Raw genomic sequence first — 21,325 nt, forward strand, 5'->3', positions numbered from 1 at the left:
CTCAACCCTGGATGTCAGGAATCCCTGAACATTTTTGGGGCAAAGAGCCAAGGGATGTGGCAGCCAGCCACTGTGGGATTATACAGCCACCCGAGGCCAAGCCCTGAGTACCTGCACCCAGAACTACCTGCTTAAAAGTAAGACTGGTGACAGGCCTGTCAGGGGATCTGGATGCTCTGACCCTAAGGGGAAAACACGGGGACATCTTCACGGAAAGTTCCCACCTTGACCCACCTTCAGGCTGGCAATGGAAAATTTATTGTCAAATACGTTTAGGCTGGCCACACTACCAGGCCTAAGCTGTGCCTCTTATCAAGCTACAAGTGCCAGGTGTTTATCATCTGAATGACAGGTCACAAAGGAACAGGGAACCTCATGAAGAAAGTGGATTCCAGGACCTTTGGCCACAATTCGCTGTCCTCAGAGGGCCTTGAGGACCTTCCACAGGGCTGCGTCAAGGCTGAAGTAAGACAACAGTGTTCTATAGCTAGGTCATGGGCAGGGGTAGAGTGACCAGATGCTGATACGTTGGTCCTTGGACCCTGCAGCAAGCAAGCCATCAGCGGCAAAGGCCACGCAGTACACAGAAGCACTGTGGAAATCCAGAACAGCCAGTGGCTTCATCGTCCTCCAGTGAAACACACGGATGCGATGGTCCCAGCCTGCTGTGGCTAAGATCTTACGGTCTGGCCGGATGGAGACTTCAGCAATTCCAGGATTGGTGAGCTCATGAGTCTTGTACACCTATAAGCAGGCAGAGCAAGAATAATTAGGCTGCTTTTGGGTCTGCTCTAATCTGTAGCCAAACACCCCCATCCTGTCCCCACTCTGCCACAGGCTCTGTGACAGCTACACGTTCTTGTCCTGTCCTTCTGGCCTCCTCCTCCAGGCATGGTCATAGTGGGGGCTTCCTCAGGCACGCAAGGCTATAAGGCTGTGCTGTGCTTCCCCTCAGGCTGCTTGGACAACTCCGGCCCTGGAGGAACCTGGGAGGCCAGGCCCTGGGTTTTCAGTCAGTGTCTCTCCTGGAGAACCTCCACTGAGGCTTGTGGCATGTGGGGGATGTAAATTCACGAAAAATAACACCAAGAGGCGAATGAGACCCAGAGACGAGGGAGGGGTTTGGGGCAGCCAGAGAAGGACAGGGTGCCGTGCCTGAATGTGCCCCCAGGAGTTCACAGTCAGAAACCTGATTCTCAAATTCACCTATTAATGCTAGCTAAGGTGGGTATTTGGCAGGGCTATGTGAAATCACGGGGCCTATCAGTGGCTTTCTACAAGAGGAGATCTGAGCAGGCAGCCTGTCCTGTCTTGTCTGGGATAGTCTCCATGCAGAGACTGGCACTCAGCAGATGCAGGCTTTGCGCTTCCTGGATTTCTGCACCACTAGCCAAATAATCCCCTATTTTAAAATAAAATTGTATTCATTTTTGTGTGTGTGTGTGTGTGTTGAGTGTTTTGTCTGCACATGTGTCTGGGCACTATGTGCATGCAGCACCCACAGAGGGCACAGACAGCACAAACAGCTGCCATGTGGGTGCTGGGAACTGAACCCTGGTCCTTCCAAGAACAGCCAGTTCTCCTAACCACTGAGTCATTTCTCTGGCCCTAAACTCCTATCCTTTATACACTACCCAGTCTTAGCAGTCAGTCTTAGGCATTTTGTTGTAATAGCAAATGGGATAAGTACAGAGTGGGGGAGATGGCACTGGAGGAGGCAGGAGAAATCACAGGTATGTTCCTCACTGGCTATGGGACCCCCATTTCTCTGGATTTCTGTCTGTCAGTATGGCCTACTGCTCTATACAGTCTCTGCAGTGTCATTCACCACTGTGCCCTTGCCAAATGAAAGACCGGTACAGTCACCCAAACTTTAGAACTCCAGAACTTGAGCTAAACTTGAGCCTTTATAAAGCCGCCCTGTCTCAGGGTCTCTGTTCCAGCAATGAACACTGCTCCTTTGGTTACACAGGCCTGCCCTGTGTCCGGCCACCTGACATCTCTGTTCCTGTGAGTGGCCTGCCCCTGAGCCATAAGCTTCATGTTAGTCCTCTTTGTCTTCAGTGCCTTCTAGTAGGGCTGCATCACCCTTTGCCAACAATGAGGTGCCTCCACAAAGGTGACACGGAGGCCATGCCTTTAATCCTAGCACTCTGGAGAAAAGGGACAGGCGGTCTCTGTGAGTTTGAAGCCAGGCTGATCTACATAGAGATTCCAGGCCAGATAGAACTACATAAATGAGATTCTGCTTAAGAAAGAAAGAAAGAAAGAAAGAAAGAAAGAAAGAAAGAAAGAAAAGGGCTAGAGAGATGGCTCAGAGGTTAAGAGCATTGTCTGCTTTTCCAGAGGTCCTGAGTTCAATTCCCAGCAACCACATGTGGCTCACAACCATCTATAATGTGATCTGATGCCCTCTTCTGGTGGGCAGGTACACATGCAGGCAGAATGCTTTATACACAATAAATAAATAAATAAATCTTAAAAAAGAAAAAATAGAGTTGGGTGTGGTGGCACATACCTTTAATGCCAGTACTTGGGAAGCAGAGGCAGGAGGATCCCTGTGAGTTCAAGGCCAGTCTGGTCTACAAAGTGAGTACAGGACAGCCAAGGCTACACAGAAAAAGCCTGTCTCAAGGAAAGAAAAAAAAATAGAAAAGAAGAGAAAAACAGATACAAGGAAAAATAAAGAAAGAAGTAGGAAAAATGAGTGGCAGCATCCATGGGAGCCAATAGAAATGGGCACCCAGCAATTTAGCTACAAATTAACAAAGCACAATGTGATAAAGTGGGTTATCAGGAAGTCAAGCAGCCAATCAGTGTGGGACTTGGCAGGGTTTGGGAAGGAGGAAGAAATAAGTGAAGAGAATGTGCACCAATGCCGAGCTTATTTTTTTTTTAAAGATTATTATTTATACAGCTATTAAAAACAAGGAATTCCTGAAATTTGTGGACAAATGGAATGAGCTAGAAATGATCATAGTGAGTGAGTTCGCCCAGAAGCAGAAAGGGTCAAATGGTACATACTCACTTATATCTGGACACTAGCCCAAGGGGCATGTCCCATGAAAGTCTTCACTTATCAGGAAAGTGGGACAGAGGGGAGGACATCCTATTGGGTCTAGGTGAGAGAAGCATGGGAGAATGGGGAAATAGAAGGACCCAGAGGGTCCTAGAAACCTACAAGAAGAACATTATGACAAGTGGATCTGGGTCCAGGTGTTCTGCTCAAACTATGGCACCAGCCAAAGACAATATATGCAGTAAACTTCGAACCCCTACCCAGATCTAGCCAATGGACAGGACATTCTCCACAGTTGAGTGGAGAGTGGGGTCTGACTTTCATATAAACTCTGGTGCCCCATATTTGACCATGTCCCCTGGATGGGGAGGCCTGGTGGCACTCAGATGAAGGATAGCAGGCTACCAAGAAGAGACTTGATACCCTATGAGCATATACAGGGGAAGGAGGTCCCCCTCAGTCACAGTCATAGGGGAGGGGAATAAGGGGAAAATGGGAGGGAGGGAGGAATGGGAGGATACATGGGATGGGATAACCACTGAGATGTAATATGAATAAATTAATACAATATATTTGTGGTAAAAATAAATAAATAAATATTCTTTAAAAAGATTATTAGTTATACAGTATTCTGCCTGCATGTACACCTGCATGCCAGATCTCATTATAGATGGCTGTGAGCCACCATGTGATTGCTGGGAATTGAACTCGGGACCTCTGGAAGAGCAGTGCTATTATTAACCACTGAGCCATCTCTCCAGGACACCAATGGAGATCTTGAATGAAGTAAGATGGGGTGTGGGAGGGCAGCAAGATTAAAAAATAAACCAAGTGATAACAAACCAGTTGAAATGGACCAGAGAAAACATGGAGGGCAACAGAAGAGCAACTGCAATGTAGTGAAAGGAAAGTTTTAGACTCTAAGCCCAAAGAAAGGCTGTAAAATCACTCAATAGTAAAACATGCTCTAAAATCAGTAAGGCTAAGAGTTTAGAAAGACCTTCTGATAGCCAGTCCCTCCTCCTCCAATCACATGGAAGATGAGGGCACTGTAGAAGCTGTCACCCGAAAGTTCCAGGGCTATGTATGCGCCAGCAGACAGTGGAGCAATGCTCACACAGGCAGAAGGGGACTATGGCCCGAGAGTTTTATATCCAGCCAAACTGTCACTCAGCTGTGAAAACAGTAGACAGACATTTATGAACATGTGAGAGCTGAAAGAATACTGCTGCCGAAATCCTTCTGGAAGAACAAGAGGATTAACTGCAGTCTTGCAGGAGGTGGCTAGGCAGCTGCAGTGAGCGGTCTGGCAGACGGCACTGAGTCTACTTACCTATGGGATTAGGCACAAGACATGGGGATTATGGCTAGAAACCAGTTATGTAACTAACAGAAGCATGAGCGGGTGACGAGAAAGACGGGTGCTGCTGAGGACTTGTGCCCTGTAAGGACCTCACACCATAAAGGACGGCAAATCAGCATATTTCCTCCTCCTCCCCACTGAGGGGAGATGCCTCGTTTCCTAGTTATTTGGCTTTGAATATCTGTATATGATAACAGTGAAGCAACAAAAAATATAAATATTCTCTGGTTTTATGATTAAATTCTACCCAATGTTAAATTTAAATCTGAGCTATGTAGAAAGGAGACTCCAAAGTGTCAAACATCAGATAAGCCAGAACCCGAGGGGAAAAGCAGGGGGCCATTTGCGTTCTAAACCCAAAGCAGTAAGATAAAGCTTGGTACCTAGCACTGATCAAAGGCACAGGTCACACTCAAGAGCTGTGACTGTGTTCAGCAAAGAGGCTCATCTGTCATAGAGTGCTTACAACACAGTGTCTGTTGACTAACTAGTCACTTTGCTGGAAACAGCCATGAAGGCGAACAGAAAACACAAAGTGATTGTGGATAGGCCCTGGACAGCAGGCAGAGGCGGGGCCCTGGGCAGCAGGCAGAGGCGGGGCCCTGGCATTCTCTGCCTGGGGACAAACTCAAGCTGGAATATAATAGTCATACTAAGCTGAGGAGACTGATCAAAATCTGGGGCAACTAACTAGAAGGCTGAGATCTGTGAGAATGAGGTGGCTGGATGGAGCGGGATGGAGCGGGATGTGACTTTGTGGGGCTGAGGACTAGATGCAGGTTCCCTGGGAGCTAGGCTATGTATGTTCACAGCAGATGACAGGCCTGCCAGGGAAGCTGTCACAGGGCTTTAAATTGGAACAGGTATGAGATATCACCAGTGAGAGCTAAAGATGGGCTGGCTGAGCCCCAGCCCTCACATCACCTAGGAGCGAGGCCTGCTTTAGACACCTACCAAAGCGAGAAGCCAGGCCTGGCAAGGTCGGCATGGGGTGGTGGTGGGGGCAGGTGTTGCAGTGCCACCACAATGGAGGTGGTGGGGATGGCTTTTCTACAAACCTGCCCCAACCCAGCATGACGCCACACCCACACAAGTCCAAAGTGAACAGCCAGCCAGTAAACCCACCACTAGAGAAGAGGCAGATAGACGCTCATCAGCTCAAAATAAGAGGATTCACTGTCTTCATCACCAGCACATTCACAGGCGTTATTAGACACACAGGAATGCAGGGCTAGGTGCTCCATAATCAAGGGAAAATCCAACCAATGGAAACTGATCCCCAGATGGTGCAGGTACTGAATACAGCAAATAAAGATGCCTGTGAAAGGTAAAGGCTGTGCGATGACACAGAGTGTGAAGGCCTCAGTTCGGATCTTCAGGACCCGTGGAAAACCCCAGGAAGGTCCAGTGGCCACTTGAAACCCCAGCATTTAGGAGGCAGAGAGAGCAGATCCTGGGCAAGCTGGTGAGCTAGGCTAGCTGGAACTGGTGAGCTCTAGGTCCAGAGACAGAAGACAGCAACTGTCTTGATAAACACACTGGAAAATTATCAAGGAAGACACTCACCATCAACCTTAGTGCCTCATACACATATGCATGCTCATATATGAACACATACCTGCACTCATACACATGCAAACATGCATACATACACACACTACACATACATAAAATCTAAAGAAAAATTTATTCAAATATTTACAACATTATGTGGAGTAAGCACATAGGAATTATTAGTATAGAGTAAAAGTTAGAAAAAGAACAGAAAGTATAGAGCTGACAATACCAGCTAGAATAAATATACACGATGGGGCTAATAGCAGATTAGAAAGTGTTCTATAAAAAAGTGAACTGAACTAGTGCACATCTTTAATCCTAGCACTCTGGAGGCAGAGGCAGGTGGATCTCTGTGAGTTTGAGGCTAGCCTGGTCTACAAAGTGAGACCAGGACAGCCAAGCCTACACAGAGAAATCCTGTCTCAAAAAAAAAAAAAAAGTGAACTAGACCGGTGATCTGGTTCAGAGGGCAAAAGTGCATGCTACCAAGCTGACAACCTGAGTATGATCCTTGGAACCCACAGGGTAGGAGAAAACCTGCTCTTGCAAGCTGTCCTGTGCACATGCACAGCACACAAACACACAGATAGATAAATAATGTATTCTTCCAGAGAAAGGGGCTGAACTCTAGACAAGACCTGAGTCTACAAGGAAAGTGTCAGAGCTGGCAGTTGCTGATAAATATTAAACACTCTGCGTGCGCACGTGTGTGCCTGCATGTGTGTGTGTGTGTGTTGGGCCAGGGGGTGCTTAGCAGGAAGTGCACATTGGCGGCTCCTCTTTCACATGGTGGCTCACAACCACCTGCTAATTCCAGCTGCTGGGGCTCCAGTGCCTTCTCTGACCTCTGCACGCGCCTGTGTACATGGCATGCATCATACACAACACACAGACAAAAGTAAAAAGTCAATCTGTTAAAAATATTGTGGTTTTGGAGCTGGAGAGATGGCTCAGAGGTTAAGAGCACAGGCTGCTCTTCCAGAGGTCCTGAGTTCAATTCCCAGCAACCACATGGTGGCTCACAACCATCTATAATGTGGCCTGATGACCTCTTCTGGTCTAAAGGCAGAATACTGTATACATAATAAATTTTTTAAAATATTGTGATTTTAAGTTTTTAAATAACTGCTTCAGAAGCTGGGCCCCACCCACAAAGGCAAGAAATAACATGTCATTCATAAAGGTATTTTTTTCATATACACAACAATAAAAATAGGCTGAAGGTAAAAGCATAGAAAAGATGTACTGTGCAAAGGGCAAAGCTGAGAAAACAGGCTGCTGTTCAGTGTTAGCTCAGGCCAGCTTCTGGACAAAGAGCACCGTGGGACTAAGGAGGGCACACTAGGCTGGGTGCAGGTCAGTGGTAGTGCTTGCCTAGCACATGCAAGTCCTGACCTCCATCCCAATGCTCTCTCTCTCTCCTTCCCCTCCTTGTTCCCCTGCTCTGGTACACACACACACACACACACACACACACACACACACACACAGGCACACACATATAAGCAATCACACACACAAGCAAGCATAAACACACTCACACAAGCACACACATAAGCACATACACACACAAGCGCACACACATAAGCACATACACACAGCAAGCATACACACACACAAGGACAAACACACAAGCATATATGCATACATACACACACAAGCACACAAACACACTCATGGGCACACGCATACATACCTACATATAACCTAAGGAAGAACAGGCCCTTTGCAAGGAGGAAGCAAGTATCTGAAATGCTTACAGACCTCAAAGCACTTCAAAGATCATGAAGCAACACTGGCAGAAATAAAGGGTGCAATAGGGCAGGGTCCTAAGACCCCTCCCCAGGAACTGGCAGAAAACCAGACTGCAGCCCAAATCAGTAAGGATTTGAACCATAGCCTGGCTCATGTGACCTACGTCAAGCTGACATAAGATTGCCAACAGCTGGGCTGCACCTGTCTTCACCAGGTGTATGAGGTCTGCTCTCATAGACAGTGCTACACACAGGGCCAAAAGGAGGCCACGTGTTCATAAACACTGAGACTAACAACAGGATTAACTAGATTAAAGATACCTATCAAGTCAACAAGTATTTGGAGATTAGCTAATAGATTTCTAAAGAATTCACAGATCTAAGAAGACATATGAGGGGAATAAAAAAAAAGAGCTTTAGGCTGAGGATGGTGGGTCTTGAACTCACTGTGTAGCCAAGGCTGGCTTGGCCTCCTGATAGTCTCGCCTCCACTTCCAGTGCTGAGGTTAAGGTGTGAGACACCAGACTTGGTTCTGAAGGTGGTGCAGATCAAAGACATAATGTCTAAGACCCCTGTGTGGCAGATCCACTATGGAGATGTCTAGGCTGGGGGTTGCCCTGACAACAGCCCGTGCAGGTTGGATCCAGGCCCCACAGAGGCCTTTCTAGAGCACAGGCCTATCAGAACCCACTCACACATACTCAGAGGCCACCACACCTGCCATCTTGAGATCCCACCAAAGAGTTGAAAAATGGCCTTGATTTATAGGAGAAGGGCTACTGTTCAAGAACGTTCCAGCATGCCAGGCTTGAAGCGCATGCCTTTAATCTCAGCACTCAGGAGGCAGAAGCAGGAAGATCTGTGTGAGTTTGAGTCTAGCCTGGCCCACACAGTGAGTTTAAAGACAGCCAGGACTATATAAAGAAACCCTACATTTTTTTTTTAGGATTATACTGTTCACTGTACAAAATGTAGCCCTCTGGGCTGCTGTGGTGGCACATACATCACTCTAGTACTTGGGAGACAGAGCCAGGGTCAGGAGTTCACAGTCATCCGTGACTGAGGGCAATCTGGGCTGCATGAAACTGTCTCAAAAAAATTAAAGTAAGGGGGTTGGAGAAACGGCTCAGGCATTAAGAGCACTTTCTGTTCCTCCAGAGGACCCAGGTTTGACTCCCATCACCTACGTGTTAGCTGACAGCCATCTGTAACTGCAGTTTCTGGGAATCTGATGCCTTCTGCTGGCACTGCACACACCTGACTAACAGAAACACACATGCCCACACACATAAAATAAAAATATGTTTTAAAGCAGGGCGTGGTGGCACACGCCTTTAATCCCAGCACTCGGGAGGCAGAAGCTGGCAGACCACTGTGAGTTTGAGGCCAGCCTGGTCTACAAAGCCATTCCAGGACAGCCAAGGCTACACAGAGAAACCCTGTCTTGAAAAACAAAACAAAAATACAAGGAAAAAAATTTTAAGTAAAATAAAAGAAAATGTATAAAAGAATATAAAAGAAAAAGAAGAAGCAGCAACCGTAGGACAAGAACTAGTTCCACAAGAGACACACCTACATCTTGAAGGGCCAGGAAGGATTAAGAAAACCTAAAACTTGGACTAGGGGCAGAGGCAAGGACCAGCATGAGGGTCTCCCATACCTCAGGGCCTTGGCCATATGTGTGCTATGTGAACAGGCATCTATGTATAGACACTTCCTCCTCACACACATGTGGCCCACTGATGCAAACAGGCCAGCTCTCTGCATTTCAGAGAACTGAAATCATTCAGACCTTGTTCTCTGACCACAATGTAATTAAGTTAAAATTTGAAATCTAAAAGATAACTGGAGTGTGGGGTGGGGAATCAAACATTTGGAACAAAACAAAACAAAAAAACCAAAAAAAAAAAAAAAAAAAAAAACAACCAAACCACTCCAATCAGCTCAGTTCAGAGGCCAGAGAACAAATAAGACAGGGTTGGGGCTGGAGAGATGGCTCAGTGGTTAAAAGCACTGCCTGCTCTTCCAAAGGACCCGGGTTCAATTCCCAGCACCCACATGGCAGCTCACAACTGTCTGTAACTCCAAGATCTGACACCCTCACACAGACAGACATGCAGGCAAAACACTACTGCACATACAATAAAAATAAATAACTTATAAAAAAGAAAGACAGGGCCCACCTAGAACTGAGGCATATCTAGCAGTGTGGGAACCAGCTATAGGGTCCCCTTATGGAAACACAGACAGAGAAACTGGGACTGACGGTGCCATCCCCAACATGAGTTGGGATGACTGAGTATGCCCATGGACAGTAAGAAGAGGAAGAAATGACAGGGATAGGACTGAAGAAGAATGTAAGTGACATACCAGCCACCAACAACTACAGAATGTCCATCAGACAAGTATGTAAAGACTTTCACACTTAGAGGTAAAAGTCTAGAAAAACATGACCAACACCCCCACCCCCACCCCATCTAACTCAAGCCCAGCATGCAGAGACCAAACTGAAAGCAGCTCAGGCCAAGTGTCTGAGCAGGAAGAGGCCACAGGCTCCCCACCGGAGCCCCCCGCCCTGCAGTAAAACAGCCCAGACTTAGCCAGTGAGCAGGAGAGCAGGGGTTGCTCTGCAGCTCCTGTCCCCTCAACTCTGTCAGAAGAACCGTGTAGTAGAGTGGGCAGGTGTCAGTCAGCCCACAGAGCCACGCTCCGACCCAGCCGTGGTGCAGCGAGTTATCTGAGATGCAGCCTCACCACGTGGCCAGAACGGTCTTGAATTCCCAAGCTCAAGTCTCAGCCTTCTGAGGAGCTGAGAGTACAGGCACACACTCCCGCAGTAGGCTTTATTTTGTTGCTTTGATACTAATGGGAAAACAACAATTGCATTTAGTAAATTAAGAGTCAAGAAGAAAATCCAAGGCTGTGGAGATGTCTTTGTTGGTAAAGCATCTGCTAAGCAAGTGCAGGGACCTGAGCTTGGACTGCATCCACATGAAAAGCCTAGTGCATTGGCGCTTGCCTTTAATCCCAGTACTGGGGAGGTGGAGACAGGATCCCGGGGGCTTCCTGGCAGCCAGTCTAGGTGAACTGGTGAGCTCTGGGCTCAGTAAGAGACTCTGGCTCAAAAGATGAGTGCATAGGGTTGGAGAGATGGCTCGGCAGTTAAGAGTAAATACTACTCTTGCACCCATGTCAGGCAGCTCCCAACTGCCTGTATCTCCAGCTCTGGGGATCTAATACCCTCTTCTGGCTTCTGCTCACATGCACACACATCTGTACATACATAGAGAGAAAGAAAATCTGTGTCCGCTAGAAAGAGGCAAGAAACACATCTGTCAAAACCTAGCACACGTTCACAATCCAACGTCACCCAATGAGAACCTGTGTGTCACAGCACAACAGGAAACACAGCCTCCTGGCCCAGTTCCATCCAAGGTGACCTGCTTAGATGTGACAGGTCTGGGTCCCAGCCAGTGCCAAAGCAACTCGGTTTTCCAGGCCAATTGTTGCCATGCCCTCCTCTGCCCTTCCAGATGCCTCTCCAGTGCCTGGCTCCCATCCATGGACCTGCCGACACTCTCTGGTCACTGACCACCTCTTCCAGACCCGTCTTGTCTCTTGGCCAGGCTGCCTGTGTGTGTCCTGGATGCTCTGTCCACCTTCTATGTCCTCACTTGTCAGAGGCCCAGCTCTGATTCTAAATGCTTCCCGCCGGTGTGTGGACACAAGCAGTTACAAGGGCTGCAGAGCTCAACTGTCCATGAGCTCAGGTGGGTCCTCTGTGTGCAAAGCATCTGACAGCTGACGTGCACCCTCCGACACTCCCTCTACATGGTTCTCTGTCTTCACTGGGCTCCACACACAGGCTGAACTCAGAGCTTGTGCCGGGGCAGGGTGTGGGACAGATGCTGTGGTGTGGTGTGCCTGAGCATGCATGTGGGGCCCGCCCATGCCTGCAGACACATCCACTTGCTCCTCCTAAGACTGGAGTGCTATGGTCCTGGGGAAGCTGGGGGCTGAGAACCTGTGCAGCAGACTGGATTAGAACTGTTTTATCCTTGTCTCCCTGGGAATGTTGGCTTGGCCAAGATAGAGAGGGGACCCCACTGGAACCGACTCGGGTCTAGGGATACTTCCTGGTTATCTCCTTGTCCCAGGAACTTACCAACACTGCTGATTCCCAGAGAGAAGAGAGGAACATCTAACCCTGTAGCTGGCTGCCTGCTACTGTGTGTGGCGAGGTCCAACAGAGCCCTGACTGTGCTCCTCAGAGGCAAAGAGGTATGCAAGGACAGAGGGCAGGTCCTTACACTGACTTTCTCCTGCCTCCCGACTAGTTCTTGATATGAGACGGGCCAAACTGCCAACTCTGACCAACCATGGCCCTCTGGGATAGGAGTAAGTCCACATTGACCCCTTCATACCTGGAAACAGGTAGGAGCCTCACCTGGGGAAAGGCCGGCGCCCACCCTGGGGCCGTGCTCCTGAGGATGAGAAAGATGAGCAGGGGCATGGAAGACATAGCATCCTGTTTCACTAGCAGCTGCTCGGCACCCACGACCCCACTGCAAACCCTGTGTGCTGCTTCAGTATGCGTAAGCACTCTTGGTGCACATGGAGGTGACCCTGCAGTTTCTGACTTGCTGCCCCTAGAGGCTCTGCGGAGGCCATGGCTGTGGCACCACCAGGACTGCAGATGAGCACACGGCTGGGACTTTCTGCCAAGCACACTGAGCTGTTCTGGCCCAGGGCTCAATAGGGTGGGGGAGTCTTGTTATTACTTAAAGACCTAAAACACTATTGGCTGTAAATCAGTCCCTGCTTCAAGGCTATGGGCCCTACTCCATGTGGAGGGAGGAGCAGGGCCTGGGTGCCACCTGTACCTGACACTGTCTGAGGCTCAGGCTTGATGCCTTGCAGCAGAGCCACCTCGGGGAGGCAGGCTTGAGGTTCCCCGAGCACTCTGCAGTAGGTTGTCCTCTGCAGGCATCCTGCTGGTCATAGCAGCCCCTCCCTGACTGAGCTCTGGCCTGGGCTCAGGACCCTCCAGAAGGATGTGTGGCCACCAGTGGCTCTTACAACTCATGACCTCAGGTGCCAGGAATGCTCGGCGCGGCGCCATCTGGTTCTGATTACCCATGCTAGGCTGCGGGCGCCTCAGCCAGGGATCTGCGTCCCGGGTGGCTGGGAGATTGATTTGGGTTCCTCAGAGGCTTTAGCAGGAGGACGTGAGGAAGGCACGTCTGAACCACCATGGGGCTTGGGCCAAGGCAGGCGGCCATATTTTGGTGCCATGGCACCAGCAAGGATGCTGTGGACAGGAGGCCATCTCATGTCTCAGGTGTTAGGAATAAGCTCAAATGGCTTGCCTTGGCAAATCATCAGATGCTCCTTCCCAGAGCACGGGGCTTTACAGAAGAGGGATCTCTGCGGCCTCTGGGGCCAGCCCTGGACCTGACTGGGTGAAACAGCACTGGGCCTTCACTGGAGTCATGAGTCATCCTCACCATGCCCCCCCCAAAAAAAAGCAGGCAAGCAATCTCAGCAGGGGGGCTGGGGCTCTCCACCTCCTTTGATGTGTAGTGCTGAGCCAGGCCCTGCCCACATCACCCCAACTATTTCCAGGCTGCAGTTCCTAGCTCCCTTCTGCTTTAACTTTTCAATTCATTAGTAGAGTAAAAGTTCATCTCTGGACTGGAACAAGCCCATAAATTAAGTCTTAAGTCCCAGCAGCTGTTTCCCAAACATATTGGGAGAGTCCAAGAAGACACAGGCTGGAAGGGCTTCCTCCCCAGAGCGGGGCACAAGAGGCAGGAGCAGGAGCTGCACAGCTAGTAGGAGCTGCCTAGGTGTCCGCCCTCGGCCTTCAGGCTGATGAGAATCAAGCCACAAGGGAGATGGACGCTGCACCCACAGGGCACTGCTGCCGCCCTTTTCCAGGCTTCAGAGGCAGCGGGGAGTGTGTGAAGGAAACCCCAAGCCTACTTGCTGGGCTCAGCACCTGGTGAGGGGGCCTCAGGACACATAGATCCAGTGGCTGGCTACTGTGCTCTCCCACATGCTCACACACAGGGCTTTGGGATTCTTCTGCAGGTTGGAGGTCCTTTCCTTTACAGCAGGGACCCTGTGGGTTTCTGAGACACCAAGGAAAGGATGGATGAATACAAACACAGGGCAGTTTTACTCTGAATGCACTAGGTGCCCAGCACAGGGATGATCAGAGCTCAGGGCTATGGGTCAAAGCCTGCCTTACTAGTGGGCCTGACTGCCCACCTTCCCTTTCCTACTGGGCAGTGGGGGTGGGGAGGCCAGGTTATCTATGCTGTCTCTGCTCCCTAGTGGGGCACTACTGGACCTGCCTCTACTTAGCCAGTCACTGTCCCCAAACCATAGTATGTCATCTTTTTGGGCTCCTCTTATAGTTCTTGCCCACATCAGCCTCCTCCTGCCCTAGGGCTTCCCCTGACTCCCTATCCACTGCCACGCTCAGTCCCTTTCCCGCAATGGCCCCATGATAAGGCCCTAATTTGTACCCTGGGTTTACTGATGTCCTCAAGACCCTGGATGCCACGCAGCATCAGCCAAGCCCAGACTTTCCCCACTCACCCACACGCCTCAGGAACTGGTAGAGGCACTCAGGCCTGGCCCGGATATGCTCAAAGCAAATCCAATCCTCAACACAAGGCCTGAGCCAGGCAGTGTGACGCAGCTGAGCAAGGCTTCCTGCCCTCTTTGGGAGGGCTGCAGTAATGAGCTCTGAAGCCTCCTATTGGGTGGAGGCAACTAGGGCCATCATGCCTGAAGGGTGGGCATGGCCCCTAGCTCTGTCCTAAGTGTTCTGGCTAAGTCCAGTGAGGCTGGGAGATGGGCTATGGCCACATGGTACTGCACAGGGCATGCAGCTCTCCCACTAGGGCTGTTTCCAAGGCCAGACTCCTGGTAACAGGCTCCTTTCCTGCCCTGAGACTGTGTACCCAAGCCGCCTCTGGGACTTGGCAGCCTGTTGCCTGCAGGGCCTGCACAAAACCAGGTCGGATATATATTCTGCAACTTCTGCCGCAATCCCACCATCCCAAATGGGGAGCAAGCCAGCTGGGCCCCTCATGCTGCACTCTGAAGGACAGAGGCCATCCTGGGGCTATACCAACTGGGACAACCCATGGAACATTGTGGTCTCTAGCAAGCCCTGCTCAGCCAGGGCCTCGGTGACCAATGGCTTCCTTAGACCAGCTTATAGTTCCTGCCAGGCCATGGCTTTGCAGGGCTTTCCATGGGTTTCCTTTCTTCCTTCCTTTTTTCTTTTTTTTTCTTTGATTAATCAGTTCCTTACTGACCACATTCCTCTGAGTTTTCACAAAGGAGTTTGGTCTGCCTGGACACTACGTGCCTTTTTTCTAGATGGACAAGACTTGATGGCTGTTAACCCGAGGTCCAGGAGAAACCCAAACCATGTGAATGCTGAGCCCACGCCCCTGGCCCTTGTTCCCCTACTGCCTCCGAGTGATTAATTAGCCAGGGAGCTGCAGCCGCTCCTCTTCATGCCTAAATATTGTTTCGGCCTATCAGACTGTTAGTGCAGAACAGGATAAATGAGACCCGGGCCTGTGCACTGACCTGCAGGGACTGCTGGTCGTCCAGACTCCAGACAGCCAATACCTTCCCAGCAGAGCCTGAGACGCCCTTGGCCTTCTGAGAGTCGAAGTCAAGGCCCATGACAGGTTCTTCATGGCAGGCGATTTGGCTGCACACCTTCCGCTCCGAGATGTCCCACAGGGTTACCGATCCATCCTCATAGCCAGCCAGAAGGAGGGGGCGGAGACTGGAGTTACTCTGTGGGGAATGGCACAGTGGTTGGCTCTCAAAGGGTCTTGCCTTCAATAAGCTTTAGGGCTGTGGGAACAGCTCTTTCTCCGGCCATGCCCATAAGTGGGTTGGCCCAGCCAGAGAACAGTTCCTTTGCTTCCCATACAGCCAGCAGCCTCCCACACCCCTCACATGGGGCTGGCAGGGCCGCTGCTGCGGAGCTGAGGAGCTAGAGGCAGAGTCCAAAGCAGCTTAGCTTGGACTACACCTACACTGGATCCTGTCCAAAGCAGGGATGGCATGATGCCCACTGGCACCCACCAGCACCGTGGAGCAGCTAGGGACAGATTCATCCTTTTTCCTCATCACCCCCAGGCGTAAGACCTGAAGCCACTCCTTGTTGAGGCCAGTCATCTAGAGCCATCAGGCAGGAAAGCTAAAAGCTCAGTGAAAAGGCCTTGTTGGGCTTTGTTAGCGGAGCTGCAGAAGCCCCCACCCCTGGAAGTTTGGTGTGAGAGGTCCTGACTATCGTGATGGATGAGGGCGAGGGTCAGAGGGCTCTGCGCCCTGGGCTGACGCTCGTTTATTTAGCCTCTGAAACAACTACAAAAGAAGAGTGCTGCAGGATTCCAAGTCACCCTCAGGGACATGCCATCAGTCCCTGCACTGCACAGCAGCCCAAGAGAAACTGCACAGGGCTGAGCAAGGAGGCCCAGGCTAGCTGGAGGCCTATGGCACGCATCTAACAAACAGCACAAGGGCCATGGCTCTCTGGGTTGGTGCAAGCAGTGGCTGGGGGTGTGGTGTAGGGTGCCTTGTGTGTGTAGGGGGGGGGGCGTAGGACAGGGCCCACTGTAGACCATCATCTGAAAAGATGCCTAGGACTAAGAAAGGACACAATTACCAGACTTTCTGCAAGTACAGTGAACTTGCCAAGGCCTGAGTTGCCATAGAGGTAGCTTCTATATGTCCCCAGAAATGGCTGGTAAGCTGACTGTGTCCTGTTGGTGATGCAAGTCCACACACATAAAACAGGAAGGAGTGAGGCTCTCAGGAGGAGGCATGAAGCTTTCTGTGTTTTCCTGGTGATTTATTTTTAGTGTCATCTTCAGTCCTTACACTCCCCACCCCACCCCCCAATGCCAGAGTCCATACTGTGTGCTTTGACCATAACCCTAAGAGGCTGGGTTGTCCCAGGTCTCTGAATGTGTCTAGTCCTGGGCACAATGGTTCTGCCTGGCTCTGCAGAGGCCCTGGCTGCCCTGCTGCACTGTACCTAAGCTTTGTCACAGGGATGAGCTCCCTGCTGGCATTTCTCAGGTCATCTGCTTGGAAGTGATTTGTGCAGATCCACACTGTCTGCCCCACCAGACAGGCTGCTTAGACAAGTAGCTGTGAGCTGGGTCACGGCAGGGGCAGTGCCAGGTGGAAGAATTCCAGAACCCTTTGCACTCCAGTCAGGAATGTACGCCAACTCTTGTCACTCTTAACCACCAGCCACAGCATGGCTTGTGCTAGATGCTACCCTGAAGCCCACTTGAGAGAACTGTCTCAGGCTAGAGCCTAGCAGTGGTCTGGGGTGGCGTTTATACCCACTCCTACAGCCCTGGCTGTGCTGCCTCTCTTCACTGGAGTCAGGCCACTGCAGACTGCCTCATCGTCGGTAGCAGCTCTAGCTGGTATGCACAAAGCCTGTGACTGAGTCCTGAGCAATACAGATTATTCAGGGGCTACTAGAAAGAACCCTCTGCCACAGCCAGAGCAGGAGCCAGACTGGCCCAGAAGGTTCCCCTGGGATTTCAGCCCCTGCCAGTCACCACCACAGCCCAGTACCTGGCCATTTCGTTCTACTTCATCTACCCTGGTCCCTGTAGCCTCCTAGTGACCGGCACCATAGGCTGGACAAGTGTTCCTGTAGCCAGGCAGCCTCTGATGATCACAGCTTTGATGCTGCATGATCTGAGGTCACCCTGCCTTGCCCTCTTTAGCAGCTCCTTGTCCTCAGCCGGGACCTAGAGACAAAGACTGGCTCTGCAGCCTTTTCTACCTTTTGAATGACAGCCTGAGAGACGGTAGCAAGCCAGAGCCTATCAGAACCCCAATGCTGTGTACTGCAACTCAGACAGGAAGCCTTCTCTGAGGGCCCGATTTACAGCCTGTAATTATTGAGCAAAGAAGGGGAGCTACTTTAAGGTGAAAACTAAAGATAGACCCGAGTGTTTCAGAAAAATCTATCAGGTCAGGATACTTTGCCGCACTCAGATTAGTGAGTTCATATCCTAGGATTTCTGGATTTAGGAGAAAATAGGAAACATTCCTGTAACCAGAGGCTTTTTGCAGCTATGGGTTTCCTGTTGGATCTGTATCACCAACAGAGCCGTGATTTGTCCTTCTGTCAACTATATTAATTACCTTAACAAGCTTGTGCATCCCTTTCTACACATTTTTTTTTCTGATGGAATTTTTACACCATTGCGCAATGACCTATGTTTTCCAGGTTGCAGAACAGGAGTGGAGCAGCCACAGGTGCCGGTGCCAGTAGCTGTATGGACTGTGGTCACCTCCTTGGATGCTTCAGTGTTAGTAAGTTTGGGAGGTGGGAGGAGGGGACATTTATTTTCCCAGAGGTGTGCCCAGGAACTCTTGGCAAGCCCCATCTGGACACACAGAGGCAAGACCTAAGGCTCTGCCTCTGAGTCAGGCTGTAGACTTGGACGCCCTAGGAACTTTGCTAGGGAGGCTCTCAGAAGCACTGCCTTGACCCCCGTCCCCAGCAAGGCTTTTCTCGAGGAAGCAGCACAGCAAAGGCAGCGTATGAGGATCAGCTTACTGAAGACCCCAAATCTAACTCAACTCTCTCGGTTAAGAAGCCAGAGGGATGGCACAGTGGTTAAAAGCACTGGCCGCTCTTGCAGAGGACTCAGGCTTGATTTCTAGCACCTACATAATGGCTCACAGCAGTTTTTAACTCCAGCTCCAGGGGCATGCACACATTCATATAGACAAAATACCAATACATAGAAGATAAAAAAAAAATTTTTTTTTTTAATTGCAATGAAAGCAGACTGGCTATCTTCCTGCCATCCACCCCAGACAGAATCCCTGGGGCAGGCACAGAGGGGCCCTTCCCATGCCTCTTATGGGCCATGCAGGCAATGCCTAACTCAACAAGCCGCCATCTCATCTCACTTTTAGGAGAGTTTGAGGAGGCAGCAAGCATGAGGCAGAAGTCACCAATGAGAACTAGGAAGATGGCCACAGGGTTACAAATCCCTCCCCCCAAGGGCACTATTCTCTGAGCCGCCCACTGTTGTCTGTACCAGTTAAGACACTGAGGCTGAGGCTTCTGGCATTCCTTGCAGATAGGTACAGTAAACAGAAGTGACCCAGGAGGGAAAGATGCTGACCTGGATGTGGCCAGGGAAAGCCTCACCTTGAAAACGTCTGGGTCTTTGTGGTGTTGGGGTGGGAGACTCCAGACCTTAGGATGTGATGTCTACCTGGGTTTTGCAGCAGCCCCAGGAGACGATGCCCAACCCTCCAACAGAAACAGCAGTCAAGAACAAAGAAAATGGCTACAGGTTAGATCTCCATGGAATGCCCATGGGGAAAACATCATGCTAGTGTTTCTGGGACCTCGGTCAGGTCAAGGAGTGGCAAAAACGAATGCCTGGCACTGTGAGGTCCACACAGGCTTGCTCATGTTAGTTAGGGATCCCCTCGGCCTCAGCAGAGTCAAGGGCCAAAGTGCTGAGGAAAAGGGCAAGTGCTTCTGGGAGCAGGCCCCACAGCTGACCCAACTGTGCTCTCCTCACAGCCACATCTAGCTGTGGATCTATGGAGAGTAGGTACCAGCACCTGGTTTCTATGCAGCGCTTCTCTTGGGGTAACTTCCGAGCACCAGCACCAGTCTAGGAAAAGCCAATGTCTAGTCAGCTTTGGGCCAAGGGGGACAGCAGGCACATATTCTCTAAGGGACAGTGCCCGTAGATTTGATGACAAATCCAACCCTGAGTGGGGCATGACTCAGGGCTGTCGGGTGTGGCTGGCGCATGCTGTCTTACCTGCCACAGCCCCAGGCACATGGGCATGCCTGGCTTGGCATCTGCCTCCGGCTTCAGGGTGCACACTGACGTCTTGGATGGCATCTCCAGAATCTGAACCTGACAGTGAGAAAACAAGCTGATTTGGGCTGATGCCAAGCCAAGTCTATGCTATGCAAACAGGAGACGTTTAAGGCGATTAGCCAAGGCTGCTGTGAGTCTCTGTCTGCTCCTCTCCCTGTAGGCCCTGAGAGCAGAGCCTCCTAATTAGCCTGCACAAGCTAGAGGGCTTAAATGCTCCTGGGGTCCTTGCAAAAACAAAAGCTCACATCATTCCTGAATGACCAACCTTTCGCCAGCAAGTACATACCACAATGCCTGTGCCCATTTTGTCATTTGGGCTTACTTGGCCCTACTTACTTTGGCCATTCTCCCTCCTTCGCTTGTCTGTCTTGCCTAGGTTAGGATTTCCAAGGCCCCTCCTCTGTGAATAGTCTCAGGCACATGCAATGATGCAAACTCATGGCCTGGGACCCATCCACTATCCACCTAGGAAATCAGCATGCCACCCAGAGCCAAGGCCAGCTCCACTGGATCCTGGTTTCCCAGTACCCAAGTATCTGACTTGCCAGCGCAGACTACTGAGGTGCCAGGCCTTTCTGTGCCTCAGCTGAGATGGGCCTTGTATAGGCCCACATGGCCCAGCTTCCCATGTGGGCATGAAAATCCAGTGGACTGCTTATGCTGGCTAGCACCATCCTTGGCAGATGGGATTGGGTTCCCAGACACCTTGTATCTAAGTTGCTAACCCAGTCCTCTCATTCATGTGGTGGGATGTGACACTTGTGAGCTCAGAGAACAGAAGGGCCCCACAGGACACGCTGCAGCCAGCACCACCCAGATGTTTCTGCCGCACTGTTGGGCTTACATGCACCTTCGGCTGTCCTGTGAGCTGAGTGGGCTCTGGAATCCCTGAGCTTCTCTAGCATCAGCAAGAGCAGCGACTCTCCATGGTGAACAGAGAGAGCACAAATGCAAGCCTGCTGTGTGCCCTGGTTGGGGCAGGGGTGTGGGTATCCGCTAGACACCCGTACCTGGTGTGGGTAGGCTGGGGATGATGTCTGAGAGGCCAGAGACTGGGCAAGTAGGAGCTGCCTTACCAACTTATGCCACATAGAATCTTATCAGTTATGCTATCAGTCATCTGAGTCCTATGGTGCTGGGTCCAGGGCAGTTTCCAGGCAGTGTGGAATGGCAAGTGCACAGCCAGGTCCTTCTGATGTGCCAACTTATGACAGCCAGAGGGCCAGGATGCTCGCTGGCAGGGTAATCTCACCAGGGTCCCTACAGTGACTAGACTTCTAATATCCAGGCTGAGCATTAGAAATGGCTCAGTTTGGGCCAGGTGTGGTGGCGCACGCCTTTAATCCCAGCACTTGGGAGGCAGGGGCAGGCAATCACTGTGAATTCAAGGCCAGCCTGGTTTACAAAGCGATTCCAGGACAGCCAAGGCTACACAGAGAAACCTGTCTCAAAAACAAAAAGAAAAACAAAACACACACACACACAAAAAAAAAAAAAAGAAAAAGAAAGGAAGGAAGGAAGGAAGAAAGAAATGGCTCAGTTCTCTGTCCCATCTGACGCAGCTGAGTTGTATGGCCCCGTCTTTGCAGTGGCAGGGAGGCTTGCTCAGGCCTTTGGGAGACAGACTCAAGTCTGAAGGACACTTGGCTGCCTGTGGGAGATGGTAAGGGAGAGGCCTAGGCTCTGGTAATGTGGGAGGGT

General features: G+C 50.6%; 1 protein-coding gene across 9 annotated transcripts in view; it reads right to left on the reverse strand.

Annotated features, from left to right (window-relative positions):
• Positions 1–235: 235 nt before the first annotated feature.
• LOC311609378 (guanine nucleotide-binding protein subunit beta-like protein 1) overlaps positions 236–21,325 on the reverse strand; it is a 63,493-nt gene continuing 42,403 nt past the window's right edge. For all 9 annotated transcript variants that reach the window (XM_084802450.1, XM_084802458.1, XM_084802452.1 and 6 more), the window contains 3 exons: positions 19,562–19,660; positions 15,309–15,524; positions 236–744 (listed from right to left, as the gene is read on the reverse strand). In XM_084802450.1, coding sequence (XP_084658576.1) covers positions 493–744; positions 15,309–15,524; positions 19,562–19,660 — 567 coding nt within the window. In that variant the 3' untranslated portion in view covers positions 236–492. The remainder of the gene's footprint in view (positions 745–15,308; positions 15,525–19,561; positions 19,661–21,325) is intronic.

This window comes from Acomys minous (genome assembly GCF_964271855.1).
Source record: "Acomys minous genome assembly, chromosome: 11".
Taxonomy (NCBI): domain Eukaryota; kingdom Metazoa; phylum Chordata; class Mammalia; order Rodentia; family Muridae; genus Acomys; species Acomys minous.